The sequence below is a fragment of the Lampetra planeri genome, chromosome 45 (genome assembly GCF_965212315.1).
Source record: "Lampetra planeri chromosome 45, kcLamPlan1.2.h2, whole genome shotgun sequence".
NCBI classification, from domain to species: domain Eukaryota; kingdom Metazoa; phylum Chordata; class Hyperoartia; order Petromyzontiformes; family Petromyzontidae; genus Lampetra; species Lampetra planeri.
In genome coordinates this window covers 1,202,630-1,229,833 of record NC_136151.1, presented here as the reverse complement: position 1 = coordinate 1,229,833, position 27,204 = coordinate 1,202,630, and the positions used below count along the sequence as shown (strand labels likewise).

Genomic DNA, 27,204 nt, shown 5'->3' with positions numbered 1-27,204 from the left:
GTTTAACAGTACTCTCCTTTTTGTATTTGTCAGCCAACACTGGGTAAAACAACATGGGCATTTTCGTTCTCTTCTAGCATGTGCACCAACAGGTGCATGTACACCTTTTGTTCTCTTTTAGACCCCCCTCCCAATACGTTCCATTCATTGGCTACCACATTCAGATAAGCCCCCTCCCCCCTCCTCCTCCCCCTTAACTTGTATTTAAGAACTTGTATTTTGGAATCTCTGCATCACTTGATACAGTAAATCTAGCTGTGACGGTCCCACCTGATGACGGATACTTGTGTTGCCTCAGAAACGTCGTGATTTATTATTTTATTTTATTTCTATTATTACTTTTATTAATTTTAATTTTATTTTTTACCTACGTGACTTTACTGAAAAAAACCTAAGAGTGAATCCTTGCAGTCACGAAAGCGTCAAATCTAGAAAAAAAGTCATCTTACATCCTGCCTATAACACCATGCAACATAGCAACGTGTGTTTATCAGGCCTGACTATATTGATGCGACTCTTAAATTCAATTTTTTTTACAGAGTTTGCCTGTTAATAATACAATTCTGCTGTAAATAATGTAGGGTTTCAATAAATTATCTGAAAAAAAATATTCCAAATTCAAAATATACGAATTTCAATTTAATATATATATGGCAAACTATATTACTGTATGTTAATATCATTTATTTGAAACAATCATTTCATAAAGCATTCATTTCGAAAAGAATAACATTAACATTTCCAGTTTAAATGTGGATGGAATAATTCCTCTATTTCGGTGGCTCTCAAGAGAAAAATAATATAAAAAATTCCTGCCAAGTTCACTTTCGTTTATTCTTAGGCACGAATTTACTTCAGGCTCAGCAGATCCGCCACAACCGCAAAAGCAGTTCCATTAAATGGTGACACCATGCAGACACCTTCATCCAGCAGTGGATTTTTTCATGTCTGCTGATGATTATTGCTTTTACTGGCTATGAATAATGGTGAATGTTTTTCGTGTGTAGTACTTGTTATTCAAGTACTTCACAGTCACTATGCTCAGGCTGTATGCTCAGATCAATAAATGTCAATGATCCATCAACACTGCCAATATATAGTCCCGGGTAGAGAGGCTGAGAGAACTGATGCTTAAATCTGTGTAAAAGTAGCATGGAGTCGGTGTTGTAAAACGACATCATCCCAGCCTCCCAGTCAAGGTGAATCCCGACTCTCTGTGGAGACTCTCTCACCGACAATGACGTCTTAACAAAACCATGCTGTACTGAATATTTGTCGTGATTTTTTATTAAACACCATGACTCCTCAGTCAGTCCCAAGATGGACTCTGGGATTTTCCTGTATGCAACACCAACTCGACATAATGCTGCATTTTTCACGTCCACCTCCCAGTAGTGCTGACCCGATGAGAAGCTCTCAGAGCACAGGGCTTGGTAACGAACGTAATAATTTATTCCATAAACAGGGTGACCCTGAGAGACGGGAATCCGTGTCACCATCCTTAGATCTGAAGAAATGTTGAGACGATCATGGGTTGAGTTCGGGTTTAAAGTTGGTGAGCACCCATCTGCAGTAAAAAAAAAAGTAATACTACATGTATTATACAAGTACAATATCATAAATAATTACGTGAATCATATAAATCAACACGTTAAATATACACATTTTCACCATTTATTACTGAAATAATGTACTATATGCATAGTAAGAATAAAAGACGAAGACTCAATAATAAGTGTAAAAATAACAGATGCATGTTGCATGAGTTGCACGTAGTTCTTTCGTTGTCCATTAATAATAAAAACCTGCTTCGTGAGTTTTAATGAGACGCTTAAGCAGAGTTTGTCAACAATACCACGTGATTGGTCAAATAATAATTAATCAGATAATAATCACAGCATTGCCACGTCATACGAATAAGGAACGAGTATCTCAAGGCACGGGACAATAGAGGACATTATGTTGAGGGACCTGAATCAAATTTAGCCTCTAAGGACATGGTTTTCACAAACCAATTCAGTTTGCATAGGAATCCATCATAGGCCAATCACTGGCCTTCCTCTAGCATGTGCATGTTAGACATGTTTGCCTGGGCTATCACAACTGCCAATCTTTGTCGAAAAACACTTATCTGCTGACAATGTGATTTTGGATCAGGCAAGAAATTTTCTACAAATGCACAATTCACCTGAAATGTTTTTCTGTTACAAAAATGTGGTATAAATATGAACGGCGCCCACTAAATGAATAACTAATTAATGATATGAGTTTACCACTAAGCTATCTTAGACTCATGGTTATTACCGCACGCGTGATGCTGTTGGCGTATTACGTCCATCATAATACTTTAGTTTTATAATGTTGACAATTAAGTGAGCACAGCTGAAACTTGTTCGGTAAAATAAATATGAAGCGTATTTTTCTAAATATATCAAGTCGTTCATAATTGAGGCCTCATAATATAAATAAATAAGTAATAATATAAGTGTAAAATACATAAAACTGAAACTCAAATCACAAAAGTCAAATAATAATGTAATGTAAGTGTGTCTCTCTGCTCTCTGTTCACTCTGAGGAAGGTAAATTCCCTAAACGTTACCCTATTATAGGTTGAAGCAATTCCATGTGGCAGAAAGGGGCTGGGTATTTACCCATACAATCTACTTGTGTACACCTTCCACTCTTGTTGGCTAGACCTAAGGTGATGGAATGATAGCTAAAATAGCATACCTGTCAACTCATACGGTTTACCTGTTTTCTCGTTAAGGGAAATTAAGTGTTCGGGTTCATACGGCGTACAGCCGTTTCAATATGGGCAAAAACATGTTTTGTCTATTTGTTTGTGTTTCTCCCATGTGATGGAACTTTCTAGGATGAATGTTGAGATTTATAAGGGCACGGGGTGACGAATAAGGTCTGAATTGGTCTGTAATAAGGTCGGCACTAATAACGGGTTGACAGGTATCAAACAGCCGCATGAATTTGGCCCTTTACATTTATCAGAATCATAATATTTATTCATACTGGAGGAATACTAAGAGATATAAAGCATTTTTCACAGATGTCCAGTAGGGCGGGTCAGAACGTTAAAACAACAAGCAATACAAACACATGATGGTAGTGCAAAGTATAAGAAAGGTAACCAAATCACAAAATCTAGAAATAAAAGTAAGCTATTTTTGTATTTTAATGGGTAAAGCCCACTGAGCTATTAGATTATTTTTCAGAGGCGACCTGATGACAAATTATAGCTCAACAAAATAAAACCCGAGGACCCGGAGAAAAAACCCACATTATAACAGGGAGAACATGCAAACTTAAAATATACGGGTGTCAGGGATAGGATCAAACCCCATACCTCCTGCATACCAATTGAGTAAGATAACATCTCACCACCATGGCGCCCCTTAAATAAGTAGAACATTAATTAGGTATATATGTTCAAATTGCATAAGTACATCAATTCCCAAGGTAATACATTGAAATTGAACTATCAGTCCATGGGTAATAATCAAAGTTACAAATCACATTTGCAAATGGGGCTGTATTCAGCTCAAATATTTCGCTTCATATTAACTCGAATTCCATTAGAAATATTCTAACTTCAAGCTGTAAATAGTGAAGCAAAATAAATCATTTAGCAAAGACAACTCTTTCGAGGAACATAATGAAAATTATAGCTAGAACCCCTTCAAGACATTGCACACGCAGAATACATACATTTGAGTAGTCTTAACCGTTCTTCATCTGGTAAAAAAAATATATTAAGTTAATTGTTCAATCAGAGAAGATCACACAAAAAACAAGAAAACAATGAGGTTATTGTGTAAGGAAATATAAAAGCAATACATATTCAACAGTACACACCTTTTTCAAAAATTAGGTAATAATCGACACATGTATAAACAAAATCAATCCCAACATTTAAAGTGACATAGACGAAGTGGTTAAGTGGTTTGGAGAAAATACCAAAAATGACGGATAATTTAGAGGCAAAGCAAGCACGCAAGTAGCAAGCCAGCATTAGGAGAGGTTTATCTACCATTGGCAACATAGTAATTTCAATCAGATAATGTAAAATACAAATGTATATATATATTATCATTATGCCTAGCCTTTGTATAATATCAAAATTACTTGAGTTGGTGGATATTGGTGCAGTATTTAACGTTTGCACGAAGAAAGGTTCCAGGAAAAAAAATACAATGTCGTATGGATGTATGGTACAGCTACAATGAGATTTTATGAAGTAACAAAATTTAGAGCAGAAAAGACGTGAGTTCCACACTCTCCAAAGACATTTCCTGCAATAATAGAACATGATTTCCAAACTGTTTTTTCGAGAAATTAAATCGAAAAAATATATTATTAACATTTAAAGGTTTTATCATTACGCAGTCATTACAACACGGTAAATCAATCACGATGAATCTATGAAGAACGTATTAAAGACGGCTGCAAAGTTGAGCTCAAGGCCAATATAAATAAACATGCGCTTGATATGGGCTAAACAATGTGTAGGCAAATAATACAACACAACACTTTGCAAAGTTATTGATTGAGGATCTGGATCACATTGACAAAATACAGGTGGTGGACGAGAGCAGCGGGAATTGAGGACATTTGATCTTGCAAAGCGATGCCCGAATGTCTCCAGAGACGAAGAATAAAGAAGCAGTGGGTTGTATCTGCTGTGACACCATGCGGATGTAGAAAATACTGCACCTTTGTCAACAACGTGAGGGTTTAGACAAATACAGCATCTTTATCAGCAAGTAGAGGCCGTAGCCGTGGAGATGTCACACTAGGTGACCTATCTCAATGTGTGACAGACACAATTTGGAATGTGGTCAGTGGCATCATGCGCATAGATCACTTACCTTTATAATTCTTGAGGCGATCTTGTTCTAATAACAACATTAACTTTTAGTGAACACTGTGGGCTTAAAATAAAGCATCACAGTGATTACTTCGAAGAAAAATGCATCAAATCAAAAGATTAGCGAAATTATGAATGTTGTAGCAAATGATAACACAATTTGTAATATATATACTTTCACTTTACTCTGTATTTTAAATACGACGAATGAAAATTCTGAATTTACTGCCCAGAGCATAGCGAAGCTCGTTATGTCAGTAACCCTGCTCTGTGGAAAAAATAAGATTCTCTGTTATTAACTTCTCAGCCACATCGTACATGGAAAACTTACCAGCATATAGTAACTCGCGTTCTTGCTCTGATGTAAAAACAAACACATCAACACAATTACCAAACAGTTAAGCGCAGGGCATGCTTCATGCAGTGAATCATGGAGAACAAATGACAATACACTGCAGTTGACACATTTTACATCTATGAGTGGTTAATTTATCTGTGTATTGCCCTCTTTTATTTCCGCTATTGCCGATCCCATCTTGGGCTGCCCACCGGTAACATAGAACTTCATAGCCCGTCAAGCTCTTCCAGCTTCAATCGAACGTCTGTGTCTATTTGTCTTGCAAATCAAGTTATATCATGATTCGTCGACTGTTATATAAACAATTAAATAAAGTTTTGTCTAAATGATCAAATCCATCCGTTTGGACCCCGTGGGGTTATTGTTCAGTGTTTGTGGATAATAGTGTTGTATATATTCGGTCTTGAAAAATAATAAAAATAATAAAAATGAAATGAAAAAAAGTGTAATTATCCGAAATAATGAAAAATTTAAGGTAATTATGCAAATTATGGATTTATGTTAATTAGGAAGGTGCAATTGTATTAGGTTATGGAAGTGTAATGTAATTATGCTAATTAGGCTCGGCTTCGTTGTCTGGGGTTGTATTATCAATCGGGATAATGCAGTGATTCTCACTTTAACTTTTACTGATTATGCCTTAGTGTGTTTATGTCAGGTCTCCAAATTCAGATCTCACCGCAGGAAACAGTTCTTATAAAGAAAATTATTATGCATGAACTTAGAAAGGCACCACTCAGACACTTCTGTGTTAAGCAATTTTAATATTAAAAAAACATAACATTCGAATATGCGAACTCTTATGCCAGGAATGTCAACAAAGTACTCCTGGAGATGTCCTCCTCATTGATCCGTACATTTAACCCTCAATGATTTCGTTTGTTAAACTGGGTAACGGAACAATTGGCTCATTCCCCAGAGTAAGGTGAGCATATTAGGCGATAGGAAAAAGTCCTTAAAAATTAATGAGACAATATTCATCCGAACAGTAATAAAGAAACAAGTCCCGAAAGCAAAGTAGACCTCAATGAATGCATTGGTAAGATTATGCAATTAACGAAATGGTTTGGAACAATGGTGTGCGGCAGTTTGCCTGCTTCAGTAAATGCTTATCAATTGGCTAATGCTTCAATAAATTTGCGGGCAATGTTATGTGATCAAAAGAAAGATTTTAACACAATAGTCTCCCTTGAGTGTGTAGATTCGCAATATAGATGTTTATAAATGTTTAGTTCCATCAATGAATTCATTGGTACAGTTAGGCTATTAACAAAATGAATGACTAAAATACTTATAAACGACCGTATCCATATATAAGGTGAAAAAGAGTAATATAAGTAATAATACAAGCCACTTATGTAGACTGCAGTCTGGTTCTTAATCTGAGAGTGTACTGGCAGTCTATAATGTCGATTTAATCTTGTCGCTAAGTTTAGAACTTTTACCATTGTAAAAAAAAATAAACGCCAGTTGTAATGTCCGATTGCCCCTGCTCTGCGTCCATGGAGATCTGAATGGGGTGGTGCAACGACCGTTTCAGAAAGTTTCGATTTGAAACCAGGCAGTTCCTCCCGGGCCAGCGAGTCTGGAGATTTATATGTGAAACTGTCCAAAACGTCCGTGGAGGTCTGTCTCATCGTCCCCCTCACCGTTGATATTTCCCAGATTGCCATTAACCTCCCTTTGCCCCGGGGTTTTATTATGTAATGGCCTCCAGCTGCTTGGTGTGGCTTGTGGGAGGTAGTGGGGTGAGGGGTGAGGGTGTGCCTCACCCTTTTCGTGCCCCATGCTACACCCCGATTGATTATTATAAAAAAAATTGGCAGAATTATTCTTAATAACATTTTTTTGTAAAAAGGCCTATATACAACAAAAGTAAAGTCATTCATGTTACAGTTTAGGTAATTATTGTGAGAATAAAAAACTGACGAAAATATCATGCCCAGAATGCCTTCAGCGAAGGCCGCATATCCACTTATGATTATTGTTATTATTTTACCTCGTGCTCATGTGATTTAATTTCAAAACCAGTTTCAGACCCGCATTCAAATATTTCTAAATGGGCGCTGACATTTTAATGCAAATGAAGAAAATATTTGCGTACAGAACGTACCTTGTGAAAGAGCCCACTTCTTTTTGTCTAAAATCAAAACAAATTATTAATTAACAAACATAAAAGTCTTAGTTCTGCTGATTCCAAATCGCAGGTACAAAATACAGGGTAATTTAAAATAGTTTGCGGAGCCAAGCAGGATTGAATTTTTTATTCAGGTTGAGGGGTCCATGGTAACATAACCAGGCAGAGTGAGGGGCCCAGCTTTTTGATGAGGAAGTCGGCACGTTTTTAAGCTCTGAACTAAGTATTAATCCAGTCAAGTTGTAGCCCTCGAAACACAATAGTTGTGAGTAAATACTATTACTGATGTAGATGACATGAGTGTATTTGTAAATTCCATGCAATGACCAGCTAATTTTAAGTTGAAGACTGATGGCAAACGTGCGTGAAATCGTTCGCTTGCATCAACTTTGAGGATAAGTCCAGGGCTCTCTGGAGCGAGGATTAAGAAGTCTGCCTTTCTCATAAGCCCTCGGTTATAACGCATGGGCAGTGATATTTCAGCTCAGTCTGTACTGTACACTAGCTAGAGTGATGAAGTATGGCTAGAGCGTGCTTAAGATAAGTGTAACTGCTGAAAAAAAGTTTTTGTTACGTGTTCAGTCAGCTAATGACTGTATTTTGTTAGTATGATACATTTTACCCTGTAATGGATTCTGTAATGGATCCTTCAGAACTCCACTGTGGTGAGGATCGCGCGCAATAAATGCGAAGTATTCCAGATGATGGCACAAGGTTTCGACTGGATTCATGTGCCAAGGCTCACTGTCTGAATGGATGCGCTAATATCATGTAAACTGTAGTCAGACCAGTACTTGTAAGCAATATTCTCATTTTTTAGATACAAGTTTTAGAGGGCTTTAATTATTTTTAAGGTAGATTAAAGCAACATGTTTCCACCTCTGATAGGACCACTTTTAATAGTTGTTTCAGTATCCTACATCTCTTCTTGTGCAATTTAGAAGCTGATGTTATTAATCACCAGTAGACATGATCAATCCTATTGATCAATCATTTTGATCATGTGGAGGGAGAAATTGGAGGACCCAGATAAAAATCCACCCGATCACGGGGAGAACATGTAAACTCCAAATATATAGGCGTCAGGGGCGGGATCAAACCCACGGGTTTCTGTTTACAGGCAAGTCCTCCTGCAGCCACTGCCATCTCTCTCGTGTCCTGCGCACATGCTGGTTTTACAACTCCTTCCCAGCGGAGGTCGTCCTCTTTGGTTCGTTCTCTCCTCTGGCTGCCGTTACATCAAACTTCTGATAATTGGTCATCTCTTCTCGTGACGAGTCCTGCCTGACGTCACTTACCTGTTTTAGTCAGAGACTGCTTTAATCTGCGTATGTTCTCTAATCTACACGTTTCTACGTCTTTCACTGTAACTCCAAGGACGAACATAGCAATGATTCTTTATCAACGTTCTAGTTTTTGCTCCAAATTCTTTGATATCGTGCACATTTCTGATCTAAGCCGTACTTCTGATGACAGATCCGTGTTACAAATTGTTATGGAATTCATGCGCATGCGCGATCTTTCTTCAATTTTTGTCGCACAATTGACTACAAATCCATCAGAACCGAGCACAATAGCCAGGATATGTGACTGAATGAGGACCTTCATCTTTCATTGTGTACTGTAACAATATAACAAAAATCGATGCGTGGCTTCTTTATTCAAAACAGGCAATTACTACTGTTAAAACTACAATAAAAAACGTAGCAATATAAAAATAGTAAAACATTGAGCGTTTTAAATTATTAACAGAGAGTAGATTGATTTCAATGTTGATTAAATGTGTAGTTGAAATGTAATGATAAATTGACAATATCAAGTTACCATGCAACTACTGCAAACATATTAGTTATATTGTTTCAATATTTTAAAATAGAAATTTCGCATTTCAAAGTTAAAGCACTGTCCATGTAAAACAAGCATTGCTAAATGTTCCTCGGATTGAGTCACGAAAAAAGTTTCACCCTCACAGTTCCATGTTTTCTAAATGGGCGATGACATTTTAATGCAAATGAAGAAAATAGTTCCGTACAAAACGTACCTTGAGAAAGATCCCTCTTTTCTGGATAAAAAACAAAAAAAATTGTAAATTAATAAATATAAAATTCAGAGTTCTGCTGATTCCAAATCACAGGTATTACAGACAAGGTCATTAACAATAGTTTGCGGTCAAGCAGGTTTGAATTTTATTTTCAGGTTGAGGGGTCCCTGGTAACATAACGAGGCATAGTGAGGGGCCAAACTTTTTAATGAAGGAGTCGGCACGTTTTTTATAGTTCTGAACTTAAGTATTGATCCAGTCAAGTTGTAGCCCTGGAGACACAATAGTTGTGAGTAATTACTATTACTAGTGTAGATGAAATGATTGTACTTGTTAAGTCGAAGTAATGACCAGCTAATTTAAAGATGAAGACTGATGGCAAACGTGCGTGAAATGGTTCCCGTGCATCATATTTGAGGATGAGTTTCGGGCTCTCTGGAGCGAGGACGATGAAGTCTGCCTCTCTCATAAGCCCTCGGTGAGAACGCTTATGCAGTGATATTTCAGCTCAGTCTGTACTGTACACTAGCTACAGTGGTGCAGTATGGCTTGTGCGTGCTGAAGATAAGTGTAACTGCTTATTATAGCAGTTGATTGTTACATGTCCAGTCAGCTAATGACCGTTGTATTTTGTTAGTATGATACATTTTACCCTGTAATGGATCCTTCACAACTCCACTGTGGTGAAGATCGTGCCCAATAAATGCGGAGTATTCCAGATGATGGCCCTAGGTTTCGACTGGATTCATGAGCCAAGGCTCACAGTCTGAATGGATGCGCTCAGACCATGTACATCGTAATCAGAACATAATTTATACTCTTTGGTTCTTTCGGTAAAGCTCACGTAGGTATAAAATACAAATAAATCACGACGTTTCGATTGCAACACAAGCAATCATCATCAGGTGGGAAAACCACAGCAAGACAATTTTTGCTGAAGTGGGAGAGAGAGTTGCCGTGGTAAGAGGTTATATAGCAGGGGTCGGGAACCTTTTTGACTGGGAGAGCCATAAAAGCCAAATATTTCTAAATATATTTCATTGAGAGCCATATAGTATTTTTAACGTATAATAAATTAAATATGTCTTACTTTTAATGCGACTTCTGGTGCTGCATGGTTTTGCTGATGGCCTTGTAGTCTGGTTCATACGTGGTGAGGTTGAGCTTCATGCAGGCGTTGAGGCTTCCATCAGTTAAACGTGAGCGTAGGTTGGTCTTAATTTTCCTCATGCGAGAATGACTGCTCACATGCATATGTAGAGCCAATCATGGTCAATACGGCAATACTCACACGCTGCATTGTGTGGTATGTCACAGGAAGCTCGTTCCAAGTTTTAAGAATCAGCTGGTCTTCAGGTTGAAGATTTTTCATTTCTGTCCACTTGTGTTCCCTCGCCAGCTCTGCTCGCTGTCGCGCAAGACTTTCCAACTCTCGATTCAGTGACTTGAACTTACTCATCCACATGTCTGATGCCTTCAGGTCAACAACTTCCAGCTCAAAGTCTCCGATAGAGACCCCGGGGATGCATGTCAGGTCGACTTTGTCCACTGCACACTCATGTGGATGAGTGATGAACTTGAAAAGACCAGTGCGCGCACGAAATTCTCCAGATTGGACGTAAAGCCAGCTAGCTGCTGGAGATCCAGATGTTGAGTGGAGTCACTTGCTAAGCATGCATCTCTAAATTGTGCAGTCTTTCAAAGTGCAGAAGACGACCTGTTTCAATGTCCCTGAGAAAGACTTCCAGCTTGCTTTCAAATGGAAACACTGCTTGTTGAAGGGATGAGATTGTATTTCCAATACCTTGCATTTTCACATTGAGCTGGTTCAGATGGCCAGTTATGTCCACGATATAGTGAAACTGCAGAAGCCAGTCAGTGTTGTCTAGTTCAGGATGCTTGACGCCTTTCATTTCAAGAAAAGTCCGGATTTCACTCAGGCAAGCTGCTAAACGGCTGAGCACCTTCCCCCTTGACAACCAACGCACGTTGCTGTGTAAAAGCAGACCGGGATAATGATTCCCAACTTCTTCTAACAGAGCTTGAAACTGGCGATCATTTAAAGCTCGGGCAACAATAAAGTTGACCACTCGAATGACCAGCGACATCACCTCACCAAGCTCCTGGCCACACGTCTGAGCGCAAAGCGCCTCCTGGCGCAGGATGCAATGAAAACTTAGGATGGCTCTCTTTTCATGTTCACGGAGAAGCGCTACAAACCCTTTGTTCTTCCCCAACATACAGGGTGCACCATCAGTACAGACAGAAATAAGTTTATCCCTCGGTAGTTTTTTTTTCTTTAGCAAACTCCATGAAAGACGTGAATAAATCCTCGCCTCTTGTTGTCCCTTTCATTGGCATAACAGCCAAGCTTTCCTCACGCAGTGTGTCACCTGCAGCATACCTGGCAATTATACTGAACTGAGATAGATGGCTAACGTCTGCTGACTCATCTAACGCGAGAGAAAAGTATGTCCCGGCGTTTATGTCCTTAATTTGTGTTTCCTCGACTTGATTTGCCATCATGATGCTACGATCGTGAAGAGTTCTTGCTAACAGAGGCATGTCTTTTATTCGTTTCATTATCTTGTCTTTATTTGGGAAGTCATCAAACAGTTAATTGGCCACATCAAGCATGCATGTTTTGGCATACTCGCCATCTGTGAATGGCTTTCCATTCCTTACTATTGCCAAAGAACCCGCAAAGCTAGCGGAATTCCCGTCACCTTGCTTGGTCCACACACGTAGTTGCTGCTGACTCGTCTGCACTCTCCGCTGTAGCTCTTCGCATGCCTTTTTCCTGCTGTCCCCCGCTGGATATTTCGATGCAAATGAAGCATGGTGCGTATCGAAGTGTCGCTTTATATTTGACCGTTTCATCGATGCAATTTTATCATTGCATATTAGACATACCGCAGATCCTGCTCTCTCCACAAATTCCTCTGTCCACGCAGCCTGGAATGCACGGTAATCATCGTCTTTTTTTCTTTTCGCCATCTTTTCCGTTACAAGGGTTGAAGCGGATAAACTAGTTGGCTATCTGATCAAATGGATTTCTTCACCTTTACAATGACCCGTGACATCCTCGCGAGCCATTGGTTCCCGACCCGACCCACGGGTCACGGGACCCGTGACCCGTGGGTCGGGTGAAATGTATCTTCAAAACTAATTTCTGTTTACTTTAAAATGACACAGTATTATTAAGCAATATCACAAGTATTTTAAAATCAGTTCCAAACTGATTTTTTTTATTTTTATTTATTTTATTTCAACTCAAAATTGTCTGGGAGCCATATGCCGTCACTGGAAGAGCCATATATGGCTCGCGAGCCATAGGTTCCCGACCGCTGTTATATAGGTAAGACATGGGGAGGAGCAAGGGGGGAGAGTGAGGGGTGGGGGTGTGGCGCTGCGTGGACGCCAGGAGATGGACGTGAGGCTGGGGGGGGGGGGAAGACGTGGGCAGGGCTGGGAGTGGGAGGCCGACAGAGCTGGGGATGCGGGGGGGGGAAGTTAACTCGGCAAAATAGAGTAATAGTACCCGGCAGATATGATAGACGATAACCACTACAAAGCAGTTAGGGTTTTAGCTAGTTAATAACATCCTTCCAATGATGGCTTAATTTGTATCCATTTTCTCGGTTGAAGTTATGTCTATGTTTATATATCTGGATGGCATCATGAACAAACCGATACAAATTGAGCAATCCTGTAAAAAAAACAATACACTATTTTTTTTATTTTACCCGGTAAAGTTTAGAGAGCTATCAAGCTCTATTTGCATTGCAAAATGAGTCTGTGATTGAATTTCAAAAACAGTTTCAGCCCCGCATTCAAAGAACTCTAAATAGACGATGCCATTTTTATGCAAATGAATAATCGTTAAGTACAGAACGTACCTTGCGAAAGATCCAAGTTTGCTTGATCCAAAAACAAAGCAAAATATTAGTAAATTAACAAACATAAAAGTCAAGAGTTCTGCTGATTCCAAATCACAGGTATTACAGACACGGTCATTAACAATAGTTTGCACAGGCAAGCAGGTTAGAATTTAATTTTCAGGTTGAGGGGTCCCTGGTAACATAACAATACAGAGTGAGGGGCCCAGCTTTTCGATAAGGAAGTCGGCACGTTTTTTAGTTCTGAACTTAAGCATTGATCCAGTCAACTTGTAGCCCTGGATACATAATAGTTGCGAGTAATTACTATTACTGGTGTAGGTGACATGAGTGTATTTGTTAAGTCCATGTAATGAACAGCTAATTTAAATTTGAAGACTGATGGCAAACGTGCGTGAAATGGTTCCCTTGCATCATCTTTGACGATGAGTCCAGGGCTCTCTGGAGCGAGGACAATGAAGTAAGCCTCTCTCATAAGCCCTTTGATATAACGCATGGGCGGTGCCATTTCAGGTCAGTGTGTACTGCACACTAGCTACAGTGGTGAAGTATGGCTTGTCCGTGCTTAAGATAAGTGTAACTGCTTATTATAGCAGTTGATTGTTATATGTCCAGACAGCTAATGACTTGTATTTTGTTAGTATGATACATTTTTCCCTGTGATGGGTCCTTCACAACTCTACTGTGGTGAAGATCGCACCAAATAAATGCGGAGTATTCCAGATGATGGCCCTTGGTTTCGACTGGATTCATGAGCAAAGGTTCAGTCTGAATGGATGCGCTCAGATCATGTAAATTGTAGTCAGAACAGTACTTGTAAGCAATATTCTTGCAAGTTTTGGAGGGCTTTCATTGTTTTAATGGTGAATTAAAGTAACATGTTTCCACCTCTGATAGGACCACTTCTTATAGTTGTTTCATTATCCTACATCTACATCTCTTGTTGTGCAATTTAAAAGCTGATTTTATTATCACCACCAGACATGATCAATGTTATATATATAAAAATGTAGAAACTATTTTTATTTTACCAGGAAATGCATATTGAACTATCAAACGCTTTTTCAGAAGTCACCTGGCCGCATGATAGCACAACGAAATATATTATCACGTGGACATTTATAGCAGCAAATTACAATAAACGAATGTTTATTCTAAATGTGGAGGGAGAAATTGGACCCGGAGAAAAATCCACGCGACCACAATGAGAACATGTAAACTTCAAATATACAGGCGTGAGGATCGGGATCAAACCCACGGGTTTCTGTTTAGGGGCAAGCCCTCCTGCAGCCACTGCCATCTCTCTCGTGTCCCGTATACATTCTGATTTTACCGCTCCTTCCCAAAGGCATTTCGAAGTTAAGGCACTGTCCATGCACAACAAGCATTGCTAAATGATCCTATGAGTCACAAAAAAAGTTTCACCCTCAAAGTTCCAAGATTTCTAAATGGGCGATGACATTTTAATGCAAATGAAGAAAATAGTTTTGTATAAAACGTACCTTCATGAAGATCCCTCATTTCTGGATCGAAAAACAAAATCAATTAAATATTTGTAAATTAACGAACATGAAAGTCAGAGTTCTGTTGATTCCAAATCACAGGTATAACAGACACGGTCATTAACAATAGTTTGCAGTCAAGCAGGTTTGAATTTTCTTTTCAGGTTGAGGGGTCCCTGGTAACATAACGAGGCAGAGTGATGGGCCCAGATTTTTAATGAGGGAGTCGACACGTTTTTAAGCTCTGAATTTAAGTATTGATCCAGTCAAGTTGTAGCCCTGGATGCACAATATTTGTGAGTAATTACTATTACTGGTGTAGGTGACATGAGTGTATTTGTTAATTCCATGTAATGACCAGCTAATTTAAAAATGAAGACTGATGGCAAACGTGCGTGAAATGGTTCCCTTGCATCATTTTTGAGGATGAGTCCTGGGCTCTCTGGAGCGAGGACGATGAAGTCTGCCTCTCTCATAAGCCCTTCGTTATAACGCATGGGCAGTGATATTTCAGCTTCGTCTGTACTGTACACTAGCTACAGTGGTGAAGTATGGCTAGTGCGTGCTTAAGATAAGTGTAACCGCTTAGTTTAGCAGTTGATTGTTACATGTCCAGTCAGCTAATGACCGTTGTATTGTGTTAGTATGATACATTTTACTCTGTAATGGATCCTTCACAACTCCACTGTGGTGAAGATCGCGTCCAATAAATGCGGAGAATTCCAGATGATGGCCCTAGGTTTCGACTGGATTTATGAGCAAAGATTCACAGTCTGAACGGATACACTCAGATCATGTACATCGTCATCAGAACAGTATTTGTTAACAATATTCGCCTTTTTCAGATAAAAGTTTTTGACTGTTTTAATTGTTTTGAAGGTAAATAAATTAAAGCAACATGTTTCCACCTCTGATAGAACCACTTCTTATGATATTCTTTTCAGTATCCTACATCTACATATCTTGTTGCGCAATTTAGAGGCTGAGGTTATTAATCACCACCAGCCATGATGAATCCTATAAAAAAAAACTATTTTTTATTTTACCCAGTAAAGTCTACAGAGCTATCAAGCTCTTTTTCAGAAGTGACCTGGCCATATGATAGCTCAACGAAGTATATTATCATGGAGACGTTCATAGCAGCCAAATACCGTAAACGAATGTTGATTCTAAATGTGAAGGGATAAATTGGAGGACCCGGAGGAAATCCACGCGACCACGGGTAGAACATGTAAACTGCCAATATACAGGCATTAGGGTTGGGATCGAACACACGCACTCCTGTTTACGGGTAAGTCCTCCTGCAGCCACTGTCATCTCTCTCGTGTCCTGCACACAGGCTGATTTTACCACTCCTTCCCAATGGAGGACGTCCTCTTGGATCCGTTCTCTCCTCTGGCTGCCATTACATCAAACGTCAAATAATATAATTGATCATCATCTCTTCTCATGCGAGTCCTGCCTGACGTCAATGAACTGTTTTAATCAAGGAGGCGTCTTTTACCTGCGTATGTTCTCAAATCTCACGTTTCTACGTCTTTCAATGTCACTTCAAGGACGCACATAGCAATGCATCTTTATCAACGTTCTAGTACGTTGCTACAATTTATTTGATATCGTCCGCAATTCTGATCTAAGCTGTAGCCAGTTACACACATTCATTTGGGGGAATAATACTTCCGAGGACAGAAACGTGTTACAAATTGTTATGGAATTCATGCGCATCTACGATGTTTCTTCCTTTTTTTTCGCAAAATTGACCGCAAATCCATCACAACGGAGCACAATAGCAAGCAGATGTGACTGAATAAGGACCCTAATCTTTCATCGGGTACTGTAACAATGTAACAAAGTTCGATACGTGGCTTATTTTATCAAAACAGGCAACTGCTAGTGTTTAAACTACGATTCACAAACCTATCAGAAAAATAACAGTTAAACATTGAGCATTTTTAATTGATAGCAGTGAGCAGTTTGATTTCAGTGTTGATTTAATTTATCATTGAAATGTAATCATACATTCAAAAGATAATGTTACCTCAGGTTCTGTATACATGTATTACTTAAATTGTTAAAATTTTTCAAAATGGAAGTGTCGCATTTCAAAGTTAAGGTCCTGTCCATGCACAATAAGAATTGCTAAAGGAGCTTCTGATTGAATTTCAAAACAGTTTCACCCCCGCATTTAAAGATCTCGAAATGGGCGATGCCATTTTTATGCAAATATTTGTTGAGAGAACATACCTCGTTGAAGATTTTTGAGTGTTCGAGCTGACAACAAAATCCACCGAAACAATCAACACCATCACAGTTGTACAATATTTTGCAAAGTACATTTAAACATAAACACATTCAAGTGCTTTGAGAATAAAACAACATGCACGCAATGGCAAAATATGATCCTCATGTAGCCACTCCACCCCGATCTCTTCCTCTCCCCACCCATCGCTCGTTGAAACACATGGTTTTCACAATGTTGAGTGTCTCACAACCATGCAATGGATTCAAGTTTTTATTGCTTTCCTGAAAAAAAATCAGCCTTATGTATTGCAGTGCACCAACAGTTTTGTAAGGATAAGCTGCAACAGTGTTGTCTTTGCTTGAAGATAGATAAATAGATGTTGTGTTTTTGAGGTCTTTGGCTCTATTTTACGGGCGTCTTGCAACAGTACATATGCTATACGATACAGACCTTAGTTACAATCAAGGTTACATATCTTGCGATACAAATGGTAAATGTCAATACATGTTATACGATACAATAATAAGGGATCGATAGAAAAGGAAATCAAAATACATTATTGCATGAACAAAAACAAAGGCAGGAAAAATTTAACTTTACAAAGCAAATACAATCAGTCAGTGAAAACTTTAAGTGCGATCCACAAAGACTATGGTTCATGCTTCGCTGCTGATTATATATGACCACCGCATCTATCAAGGACATTGAGTTTCAGGAGTGAACTGAGGTATCTCATTGTCAAATTTGAACTACCAAATCTAATGTGATTCCACAATGAGCTAGTAGCCACTCAGAAGGTATTTTTTATGCAGACCGAATCTGGCTTTTTTGAGAGTTAAAGCGTTTCTAAGGCTTTGCTTTGTTATTTTGTTGTCAACAGATCCATCAAGCATTTTTGCGGATTTATCCAATATAACCTAAAAACAAACATAGGCAATCGGATGTTTCTAAGGGCAGAAAGGAAATTTAAGTTTGAACCGATATAGACGTCACAATTGTGGGTATTGTATGGAACATCCACTGTAAAACGAAGAGTCGAATGGGAGAGTGAATTTAGTTTATTTAATGCAACCTTTAGAAAGCATAGTCTTTGGTTATTTCGGTAAAGTCACGTAGATATAAAATATAAAATAAATTAAATCACGACATATCGGGCACAACACAAGCGTCCGTCATCAGGTGGGGACAACCACAGCAAGAAAAAATTGCTGAAGTATTCAAAAGAGCTGCTTGTAACATGGGGTTATATCGATGAGGAAGGGGGAAGGAGCCAAGCATAGAGAGTGTTTGGGCGGGGCGTGTGTCAGAGGGGAGTGGAAAGCAGCATGCTCGAAATGCACGGCAAATTTCCAAGTGATGGGAGTGAGATAGTGTGGGGGCGGGGCGTGGGTCAGAGGGGGGTGGAAAGCTGCATGCTCGAAATGCACGGCAAATTTACAAGTGATGGGAGTGAGAGAGTGTGGGGGCGGTGTGTGGGTCAGAGGGGGGTGGAAAGCAACATGCTCGAAATGTACGGCAAATTTCCAAGTGATGGGAGTGAGCAGGGCTGGGCGTAATAAACTGGAGATGCGGATATGAAAGCAAACTATAAAGCAGCTAAGGCTTTACTTGGTTAATAACAACCTTCAAATTATTTCTCAATTTGTATCCATCTTCTCGGTTGAAGTTATGTCTATGTTTATATACTGTATCTGGATGGCTTCATGTACAAACCTTTGATAGTAGCCAGAAGTTTTGCAGAGCACCTTGGCCTCGGAAAAAACAATATCACGAGAACCCACAGCATTATAGCAATGGTCAGCAACGGCGTAATAATTAATTCCGCCGTGTTTCAGTCTCGACCCGGATGACCCATCTAGTTATCGTCCCATCACTAATCTCTCGAACCTCTCTAAACTCCTCGAAAGACTAGCCCTTGCCCAGCTAAAATCCCACATCACCTCCTCCCCAAACTACTGCTTCTTCCAGTCAGCTTACTGTCAAAACTACTCCACAGAAACAGCACTCACCAGAGTGCTCGATGACATTTTAATGATTATTGACTCCGGCTCCATCGTTGCACTTTTAAGTCTGGACATTTAATCAGCCTTTGACGCTGTCAACCACTCGCTCCTGATCCGCAATCCTCAGTCTGGACATTTAATCAGCCTTTGACGCTGTCAACCACTCGCTCCTGATCCGCAATCCTCAGTCTGGACATTTAATCAGCCTTTGACGCTGTCAACCACTCGCTCCTTACTTCCCTCCTGAAATCCGACTTCGGCATATGTGGCTTAGCACTCAAGTGGATACGGTCATAGCTTTCTGATCGGCAATCCTCAGTCAGGGTGGACTCGTGCACATCTCCTGAAACAAAAGCATTACGTGGCGTCTCGCATGGCACCGTCCTTGGTCCCCTGCTATTCACAGCCTACACTTCCCCGATCGGCCGCCTCATCGCAAGCTTCAGTGTTAAGCACCACTCCTATTCGGAAGACACTATTCTGTTCACCGCCATCAATTCTACCAATGCTCCTGGATTTGAGAGGCTCTCGGAATGCACCACTGCATTGCAACAGTGATTCTCCGTACACAACCTTGCCCTTAATCCGTCAAAGTAAGTGGCCATCATGTTAGGTACCATGCAATGTCTCAACTTATCTGCGCTCCCAACACACATACACATCTTTGGTCACAGCATCAGGTTCACCGATCACTTCAACTACCTCGGTATCATCCTAGATTACACAATGACATCCCCCGATGTCACTACAGATATGTTCAGGAGTGTATTTACGTAGTATGTATGTTGAAACTGTTTTCACACTGTATGTAACCAACCATGCGGATTGACGGTGTATGGGAAAGTACGACAAACTAAATATAAAACGCAGTTCGAACGATATGATTTTCCAATTTAGATTCAAACGTGCATAGCTCCAATGGATTATTACGTAGTGGAGGGATGAGTGGGAAGGAGAGAACAAAGTACAAAAAAGGAGTGTGGGGGGGGGGCAACACCAGGCCGCAATAGGGGTTTTCTATAGACTTTCAAAGTGGTCAAAGTGCAGCCTCTATCATGGGACCTCCTTCTTAAGTGCGTTGTCACTTATCTGCTTATCTGTCCCTAGAGAATGTGGCAGTCTTGCGCATTATCACACGGTGGGGGGGGGGGGGGCACAGATAGAGGGAAGATCAGTGTTTGAATTATGTGTTGATGTGTGTCTTAAAAATAGAAATACATCATTTGTAGGTGGAAACATACTATATTAGCCTCGTGGGTCGAAGCAACCGTACTTTTTCACGTCAGATAAGGAGGTATAAGGAAGAGGGGATGAGGTGGAGAAAGTGGGAAAGAGCAACACACCACGCTAGGGGGGGGGGGGGGAAGAGGTATTGGGCGACATTGAGCATTCAGCATATTAGATCGGGAGAGCGGGGAGAGGGGGTGTTTGTTGGATTTAGTAAAGGAGGTGTTGGATGGGGTGGACGGAACTAATTACTTTGTAACTTTTTCTTACTTTTCTAAAACGCTTACTGCGGCACGTGGCTCTACACAGCCGTGTCCCATGCATGTGTGGTGGTCAGGATTGACACACGCGCCACAACCTAGGGGAAGGTAGGTACCGGTCTGAACCGGTCCGAACCGGTCGGGCAAAAGGCGGTTGGAACCGCTCTGAGGGGAGGGGGCTGGCGAGAGCTGGGGCCCCCAGAACCCCCGCCCCTCAGAGAGGGAGTATATAAGACGGCTCCCGGAGAGCGGGAGGGAGTCCATCTCAAGCTGAAGCAAGAAGACGCCCGAAGACCCTGGACCCCAAGCCGCCGATGTCCTTTGACAGGCCGGGACTGAGTGGGGTGCCAGGGGTGGTTTAGCCTCCCTTAGGCTAAAGAGCCGGAGGGCTTAAGTAGGGAGTGTGGTTAGGATAGCCTGCAGGCTGTACCTCCCTAGGTTGTGGGTAAGGGGCCATTCCCCAGTATGTTAAGGTGTGGTAACGGTTAGTGAATAAAAGCGTGTGGCCTCTAAGAAGTCTCCGTCTCCTTCAAGAACATTACACATGCGAGTGAAAGGGCGGATGGGTGCAGCCCCCTCCTGGTCAGGAATCACCACTGAACAACTTCCGGGGCTTTAAAGGAGGTGGGGGGGGGAGAAAGTGAAATGTGACAGGAAAAGGACAGGTGATGGACAACGATATGGGCGGAACTAAGCAATGATATGTAGAGGTCCAATCTGAGACATTTAGGGAGGCAAAGCAGTGAGACGTGTCAATGTGTGCGGAGAGAGAAGCGGGTGGGGGGGAGCAAGCCGGGGGATGTGGGGGGGAGTCAGAGGGGGCCTCAAGATGAGGGAGGGAAAGGGGAATTATGGTTGAGGATAGAGACACATGGGGGGAAACGGGCAGTCCATATGTCGCTCGGCAAGAAAAGGGATACAAATCGAATACATTCGATGAGCTTGAGCCAGAAGCCCACAGTCCACCCTGCTCAGCACATCCACTGTTGCGGTGGTTCTCTTACATTGACATGCTAATCTCTCACAATACAACGGCCACCTCCACAGCCTCAGGGTGCCCTCCAATCTTACATGTACATGCAAATACTATCTCTAGCCCCGCCCACTTATCCTTGGGCTGCACCCATCTCAGGCCTATATAACATCCTGCTTCAGCAGCTCTCTCGCTGTATTTTTCTTTCACCTGAAGACGATCGCTTGTGTTGCGATCGAAATGTCGTGATATTTTTTATTATTTTTATTATTTTTCTATCTACATGATTTTACCGAAAGACCCATAGAATATGAATTCCTGCAGTCACGAAAGCTTTAAGTCAAGATTTATCAGAACATGAATAACCATAATTCACATAGACACCGAGGAGAATGAGTGCATACACCTTAACTGGTGATGGTGAAAAGGTAATCAACAGGGCCAAATAGGATTCCTCTTTCAAACCATGGACAAATTCGAATTCCCCACCCCCTTCATAGTCAAATGCAGCCTGGTATACTCCAACACCTCCTTGACAGTCATAACACATGGTCAGATCTCCCCGAATTTCCCAATGAGTAGGGGCACGAGACAGGGTTTCCCTCTCCCCCCATACTCTTTGCACTGGAAATTGAGCACCTGGCTCAAAGCATCAATCTTATCATGGTATTACCCGAATATCCTGCTAATTATATCTGAGCCCTTGATTCCCATCCTCACCCTGATAAACTGGATTTCGATTTAATCGGAACTAATATCTCTTTCCCCAGTCTCCCCCAGACACGACCTCAGAAATCGGATGGTGCCCAGCTCAGATCAAATATCTAGGCGTCATAATTCTGACCACCCTCTCCATTATCTTCCAGAGGAACTTCCCTCCACTCCTGCAGGAAATCTGAGCATCACTCTCTATGTTGAATGATATCCTGCTCTCTCCCTAACCATACCCACCTTGTGAAAAATATGATTTTACCAAAACTTCTAAATCAATTGAGAACTATCCCCACCTGAATCCCCAAAACCTTCTACAAGAGTCTCCACTTACATATTGCATCATGTCGGCGAAGATCGACTATTACTTATTCACGTTAGGTGGAAGTGAATGAGGCCTAGCCCTCCATGAATTCTTTAAATACCACCAATCAGTCGTATTCATCAATATTAAGCACTGGTTAGCACCAACGAGAAAATAGGTGTGGAAAGAGTGGGAAGAAAGTACAGACAGCCCTTGCTAGTATCACAGGAGTCATCGTATCCTCGCCAACCCTCCATAGACTTTCCCCCCTCTGGAGAACCCATCAGAATGGGGGGGGGGGGGGGGGGACAGATCACATGCTATCTTGGAATACAGCCAATATTATTAAAATTGGGGACCTCCTGACCACTGATGGAAACCTAGATTCACTCCAAAACATACGATCTCCCAAATTATATACAACGCTCCAGATCAAATACATAATTACTAAAACTCCGAATAAAGACATCTATGGCAAACCGCATCCTCTGATTAAGTGGTTAACCTCAGGTGATGAAATATACAAGATGAAAGAAGCTTATCGACTCCTTCACCTTGGGGAGAAACAGACCAGACCTAAAACTAAATGGCTATAGGAGAGCCAGAAATTGACACGAATCTGGCACACTCCTACTTTAATGATCCAATTTTAATGTATGATTGGAATATACCTCACCAACAAGGGGAGGGTAAGATTCTCCACTATCAACTTACCAGACTGCCCCAGATGCACTTAAGGTGCAACTCAGACAATCCTCCATGCCTTTTGGTCATGCTCTGACACCTCACTAGGAATTTCAACAGGATCTACAAACATTTAATCCTCAATTAATTTATTCTTCTGGGGCTTAACATTCCCTGGCATATCAAAGTCACAACATTCCCTCGTCTAGGCCTTCAATATCTCGACTAAGAAAACTATACTAAGCAACTGGAAAAACCACACACATCCTCCCTGAAACATCGTTGCCACTCACTGTACACACTAGCAGAAAAGGAGACAGAATACGAGGCAATATGGGATACTTTCCTCTACAGCACACTATGTCTAGTCCGAACCACCCCACCCTCGTAACCTGCAGGGAGAGTCACAAGGCCAGAGTGCACATCATTCAAACCGTAAGTGTTCTCTCGCCTTTATAATGACTGAAAATGACCCCAAGCCAATGTGCAGCCTAACGGCTATTCAAAAATGAACCAAGGTCTCCGATTGGGGGAAAAAGGCTTTTACAGGGATTGGTCAGGAGGCAGGGCTTTTGAAGTGATTGGAGCAAAGGTTTTGAAGGAGAATAGGTAGGAAAAAAAGTGGAACGCAGAGGCAACGGTTCGGATCCGTTAGAGGGAAAGGACAGGGATTGCCTGAGGGAAATAGGGTGAGGGAACTCATATTCGATGGTTCTTTCGGTAAAGTCAAGTAGATAGAAAAATAATAATAGAGAAAGGGGGCTGAGGGATACAGTGATCCCCTGCTGATTTTGTACGTTTGCCCACTGACAAAGAAATGATCAGTCTATAATTTTAATGGTAGGTTTATTTGAAAAGTAAGAGACAGAATAACAACAACAAAATCCGGAAAAACGCATGTCAAAAATGTTATAAATTGATTTGCATTTTAATGAGGGAAATAAGTAGTTGACCCCTCTGCAAAACATGACTTAGTACTTGGTGGCAACACCCTTGTTGGCAATCACAGAGGTCAGACGTTTCTTGTAGTTGGCCACCAGGTTTGCACACATCTCAGGAGGGATTTTGTCCCACTCCTCTTTGCAGATCTTCTCCAAGTCATTAAGGTTTCGAGGCTGACGTTTGGCAACTCGAACCTTCAGCTTCCTCCACAGATTTTCTATGGGATTAAGGTCTGGAGACTGGCTAAGCCACTCCAGGACCTTAATGTGCTTCTTCTTGAGCCACTCCTTTGTTGCCTTGGCCGTGTGTTTTGGGTCATTGTCATGCTGGAATACCCATCCACGACCCATATTCAATGCCCTGGCTGAGGGAAGGAGGTTCTCACCTAAGATTTGACGGTACATGGCCCTGTCCATCGTCCGTTTGATGCGGTGAAGTTGTCCTGTCCCCTTAGCAGAAAAACACCCCCAAAGCATAATGTTTCCACCTCCATGTTTGACGGTGGGGATGGTGTTCCTGGGGTCATAGGCAGCATTCCTCCTCCTCCAAACACGGCGAGTTGAGTTGATGCCAAAGAGCTCCATTTTGGTCTCATCTGACCACAACACTTTCACTCAGTTGTCCTCTGAATCATTCAGATGTTCATTGGCAAACTTCAGACGGGCATGTATATGTGCTTTCTTGAGCAGGGGGACCTTGCGAGCGCTGCAGGATTTCAGTCCTTCACGGCGTAGTATGTTACCAACTGTTTTCTTGGTGACTATGGTCCCAGCTGCCTTGAGATCATTGACAAGATCCTCCCGTGTAGTTATTGGCTGATTCCTCACCGTTCTCATGAGCATTGCAACTCCACTAGGTGAGATCTTACATGGAGCCCCAGGCCGAGAGAGATTGACGGTTCTTTTGTGTTTCTTCCATTTGCGAATAATCGCACCAATTGTTGTCACCATCTCACCAAGCTGCTTGGCGATGGTCTTGTAGCCCATTCCAGCCTTGTGTAGATCTACAATCTTGTCCCTGACATCCTTGGAGAGCTCTTTGGTCTTGGCCATGGTGGAGAGTTTGGAATCTGATTGATTGATTGTTTCTGTGAACAGGTGTCTTTTATACAGGTAACAAGCTGAGATTAGGAGCACTCCCTTTAAGAGTGTGCTCCTAATCTCAGCTCGTTACCTGTATAAAAGAAACCTGGGAGCCAAAAATCGTTCCGATTGAGAGGGGATCAAATACTTATTTTCCTCATTAAAATGCAAATCAATTTATAACATTTTTGAGATGCGTTTTTCTGGATTTTGTTGTTGTTATTCTGTCTATCACTGTTCAAATAAACCTACCATTAAAATTATAGACTGATCATTTCTTTGTCAGTGGGCAAACGTACAAAATCAGCAGGGGATCAAATACGTTTTTCCCTCACTGTACATGCATTTCCAAAAGGCGTCCTTTGGTCTTACACCGTTTTGAGACGAGGCTCAAAAGAAAGCCCTCTGATGTGGACCAATCAGTTTAAAAAACAATGCATATATTATCAGAGTACTTTTTTTTTGCATTTTGACCACAAGTATCGTGGTTAATGCAGACATGATTCCTTGTAAAAGGTTTCAATTTGGTGTTTTAACATCTTAACACCTGTTTTGTTGCCAGAAAAAAGGGGAAAACCTATTCTCATTTTTGGTACTGTCAAAGGAGGTCCCATGATGTAGATTCTATAATATTGTTCATTATGATTTCGACTCAATAAAGTGGCTCTTCTTATTTCTTGTCGTTGGAGTAATTACATCTGTAAAAATGGAATATGCTATGGGTCCAATAAGATTTGATGTTACTATATAAATATTAATGTTAATATGATACAAATTGACTTGGTGATGCGGCTTCGTTATAGTTTATTTGTCATGATGAATGGTTACTAAGGTTAATATACTGGATTAGAAGTTTTCGTGACTGCAGGGATCCATACTTTTTAGTTCTTTCGGTAAAGTCACGTAGGTATAAAATAAAACAAAATAAATTAAATCACGACGTTTCGGGCGCAGACAGCGGGACAAGAAGGTGCAACTAATCGAGTCGCTAACCTTCCTCAAGAGATGCCGCGTTAACAAGGTAATACCTATCGCATTTACACTCACATCTGCTGCTGTCACTTCTCCAAACGCTAAACGGATCTTGTTTAAAGCCAGCCTATCACTAATCTCAGAGAAAATAAGATTGCTCCGATTTGAACTTGATAATTTAGACAAAACTCTCTTACAGTTACACTTAATAATAACAAGAAGAATGTCCACTTCTGATTGGGACCATGTAGATAACGTCACAGTCTCCTCTGCTAATTCAATGTCAACTAAATGTAAAGTTACCTTGATCACTAAATTCAACGTCCTGTCAAAAAAGAAGCCAGAGCCAGATGTTAAACAGTTAGATGTTAACAAGATTGTCATCAATCAGAGTAACATCCCAATTTCCGACAGCCTAAAATCGGTACTAGCTAAAGGGTTGAATTTCGCAGTCACCCCTAAGCATATCCCAGTGGATGATATAATCTCCCAGGTCGACGTAGCCCTAAAAGGCTTGGGATACATCCCGACAGACGTTGCTAGATCTGAAATTGCCACCATCCTTAAAAATGCTAAGAAACCCGTTAGTAACATCAGCAAGATGAGCGCTCTGAACTCGCAAAATTTAAAAGAGAGATGACATAGTCATCCTCTCGGCCGACAAGGGCAATACTACTGTTATCATGGATAAAACCACATACAATAACAAAATCCAGGACCTTCTTAATGATGGCAGTTACACCAAAATCAACAAAGATCCTACTAACAACCTGACTACAAAAAACAACAATATCATTACCAGTTCGACTTCTCTAATCGAACCAGTCAAACGGCTCTTCCTAAAACCTTCTGCTACAAGACCACCAAGATTCTATGGTCTTCCTAAGATTCATAAAGAGGGCACTCCACTTCGGCCCATTGTTTCCACTATCAACTCACCTACCTACAAACTATCCCGTTTTCTGTCTGATATCTTGTTTCCATTCAC

The 27,204-nt window shown here is 40.9% G+C and overlaps 1 protein-coding gene across 3 annotated transcripts in view; it reads right to left on the bottom strand.

Moving 5' to 3' along the window:
* Positions 1-244: 244 nt before the first annotated feature.
* LOC144732973 (uncharacterized) overlaps positions 245-27,204 on the bottom strand; it is a 56,657-nt gene continuing 29,697 nt past the window's right edge. The window contains exons 6-14 of one of the 3 annotated variants that reach the window (XM_078614642.1): positions 17,061-17,087; positions 14,817-14,837; positions 13,315-13,335; positions 9,416-9,436; positions 7,351-7,377; positions 5,211-5,237; positions 4,881-4,907; positions 3,721-3,747; positions 245-1,567 (exon numbers count right to left, since the gene is read on the bottom strand). In XM_078614642.1, coding sequence (XP_078470768.1) covers positions 1,014-1,567; positions 3,721-3,747; positions 4,881-4,907; positions 5,211-5,237; positions 7,351-7,377; positions 9,416-9,436; positions 13,315-13,335; positions 14,817-14,837; positions 17,061-17,087 — 752 coding nt within the window. In that variant the 3' untranslated portion in view covers positions 245-1,013. The other 2 variants (XM_078614644.1, XR_013588291.1) reach the window with 2 other exon arrangements.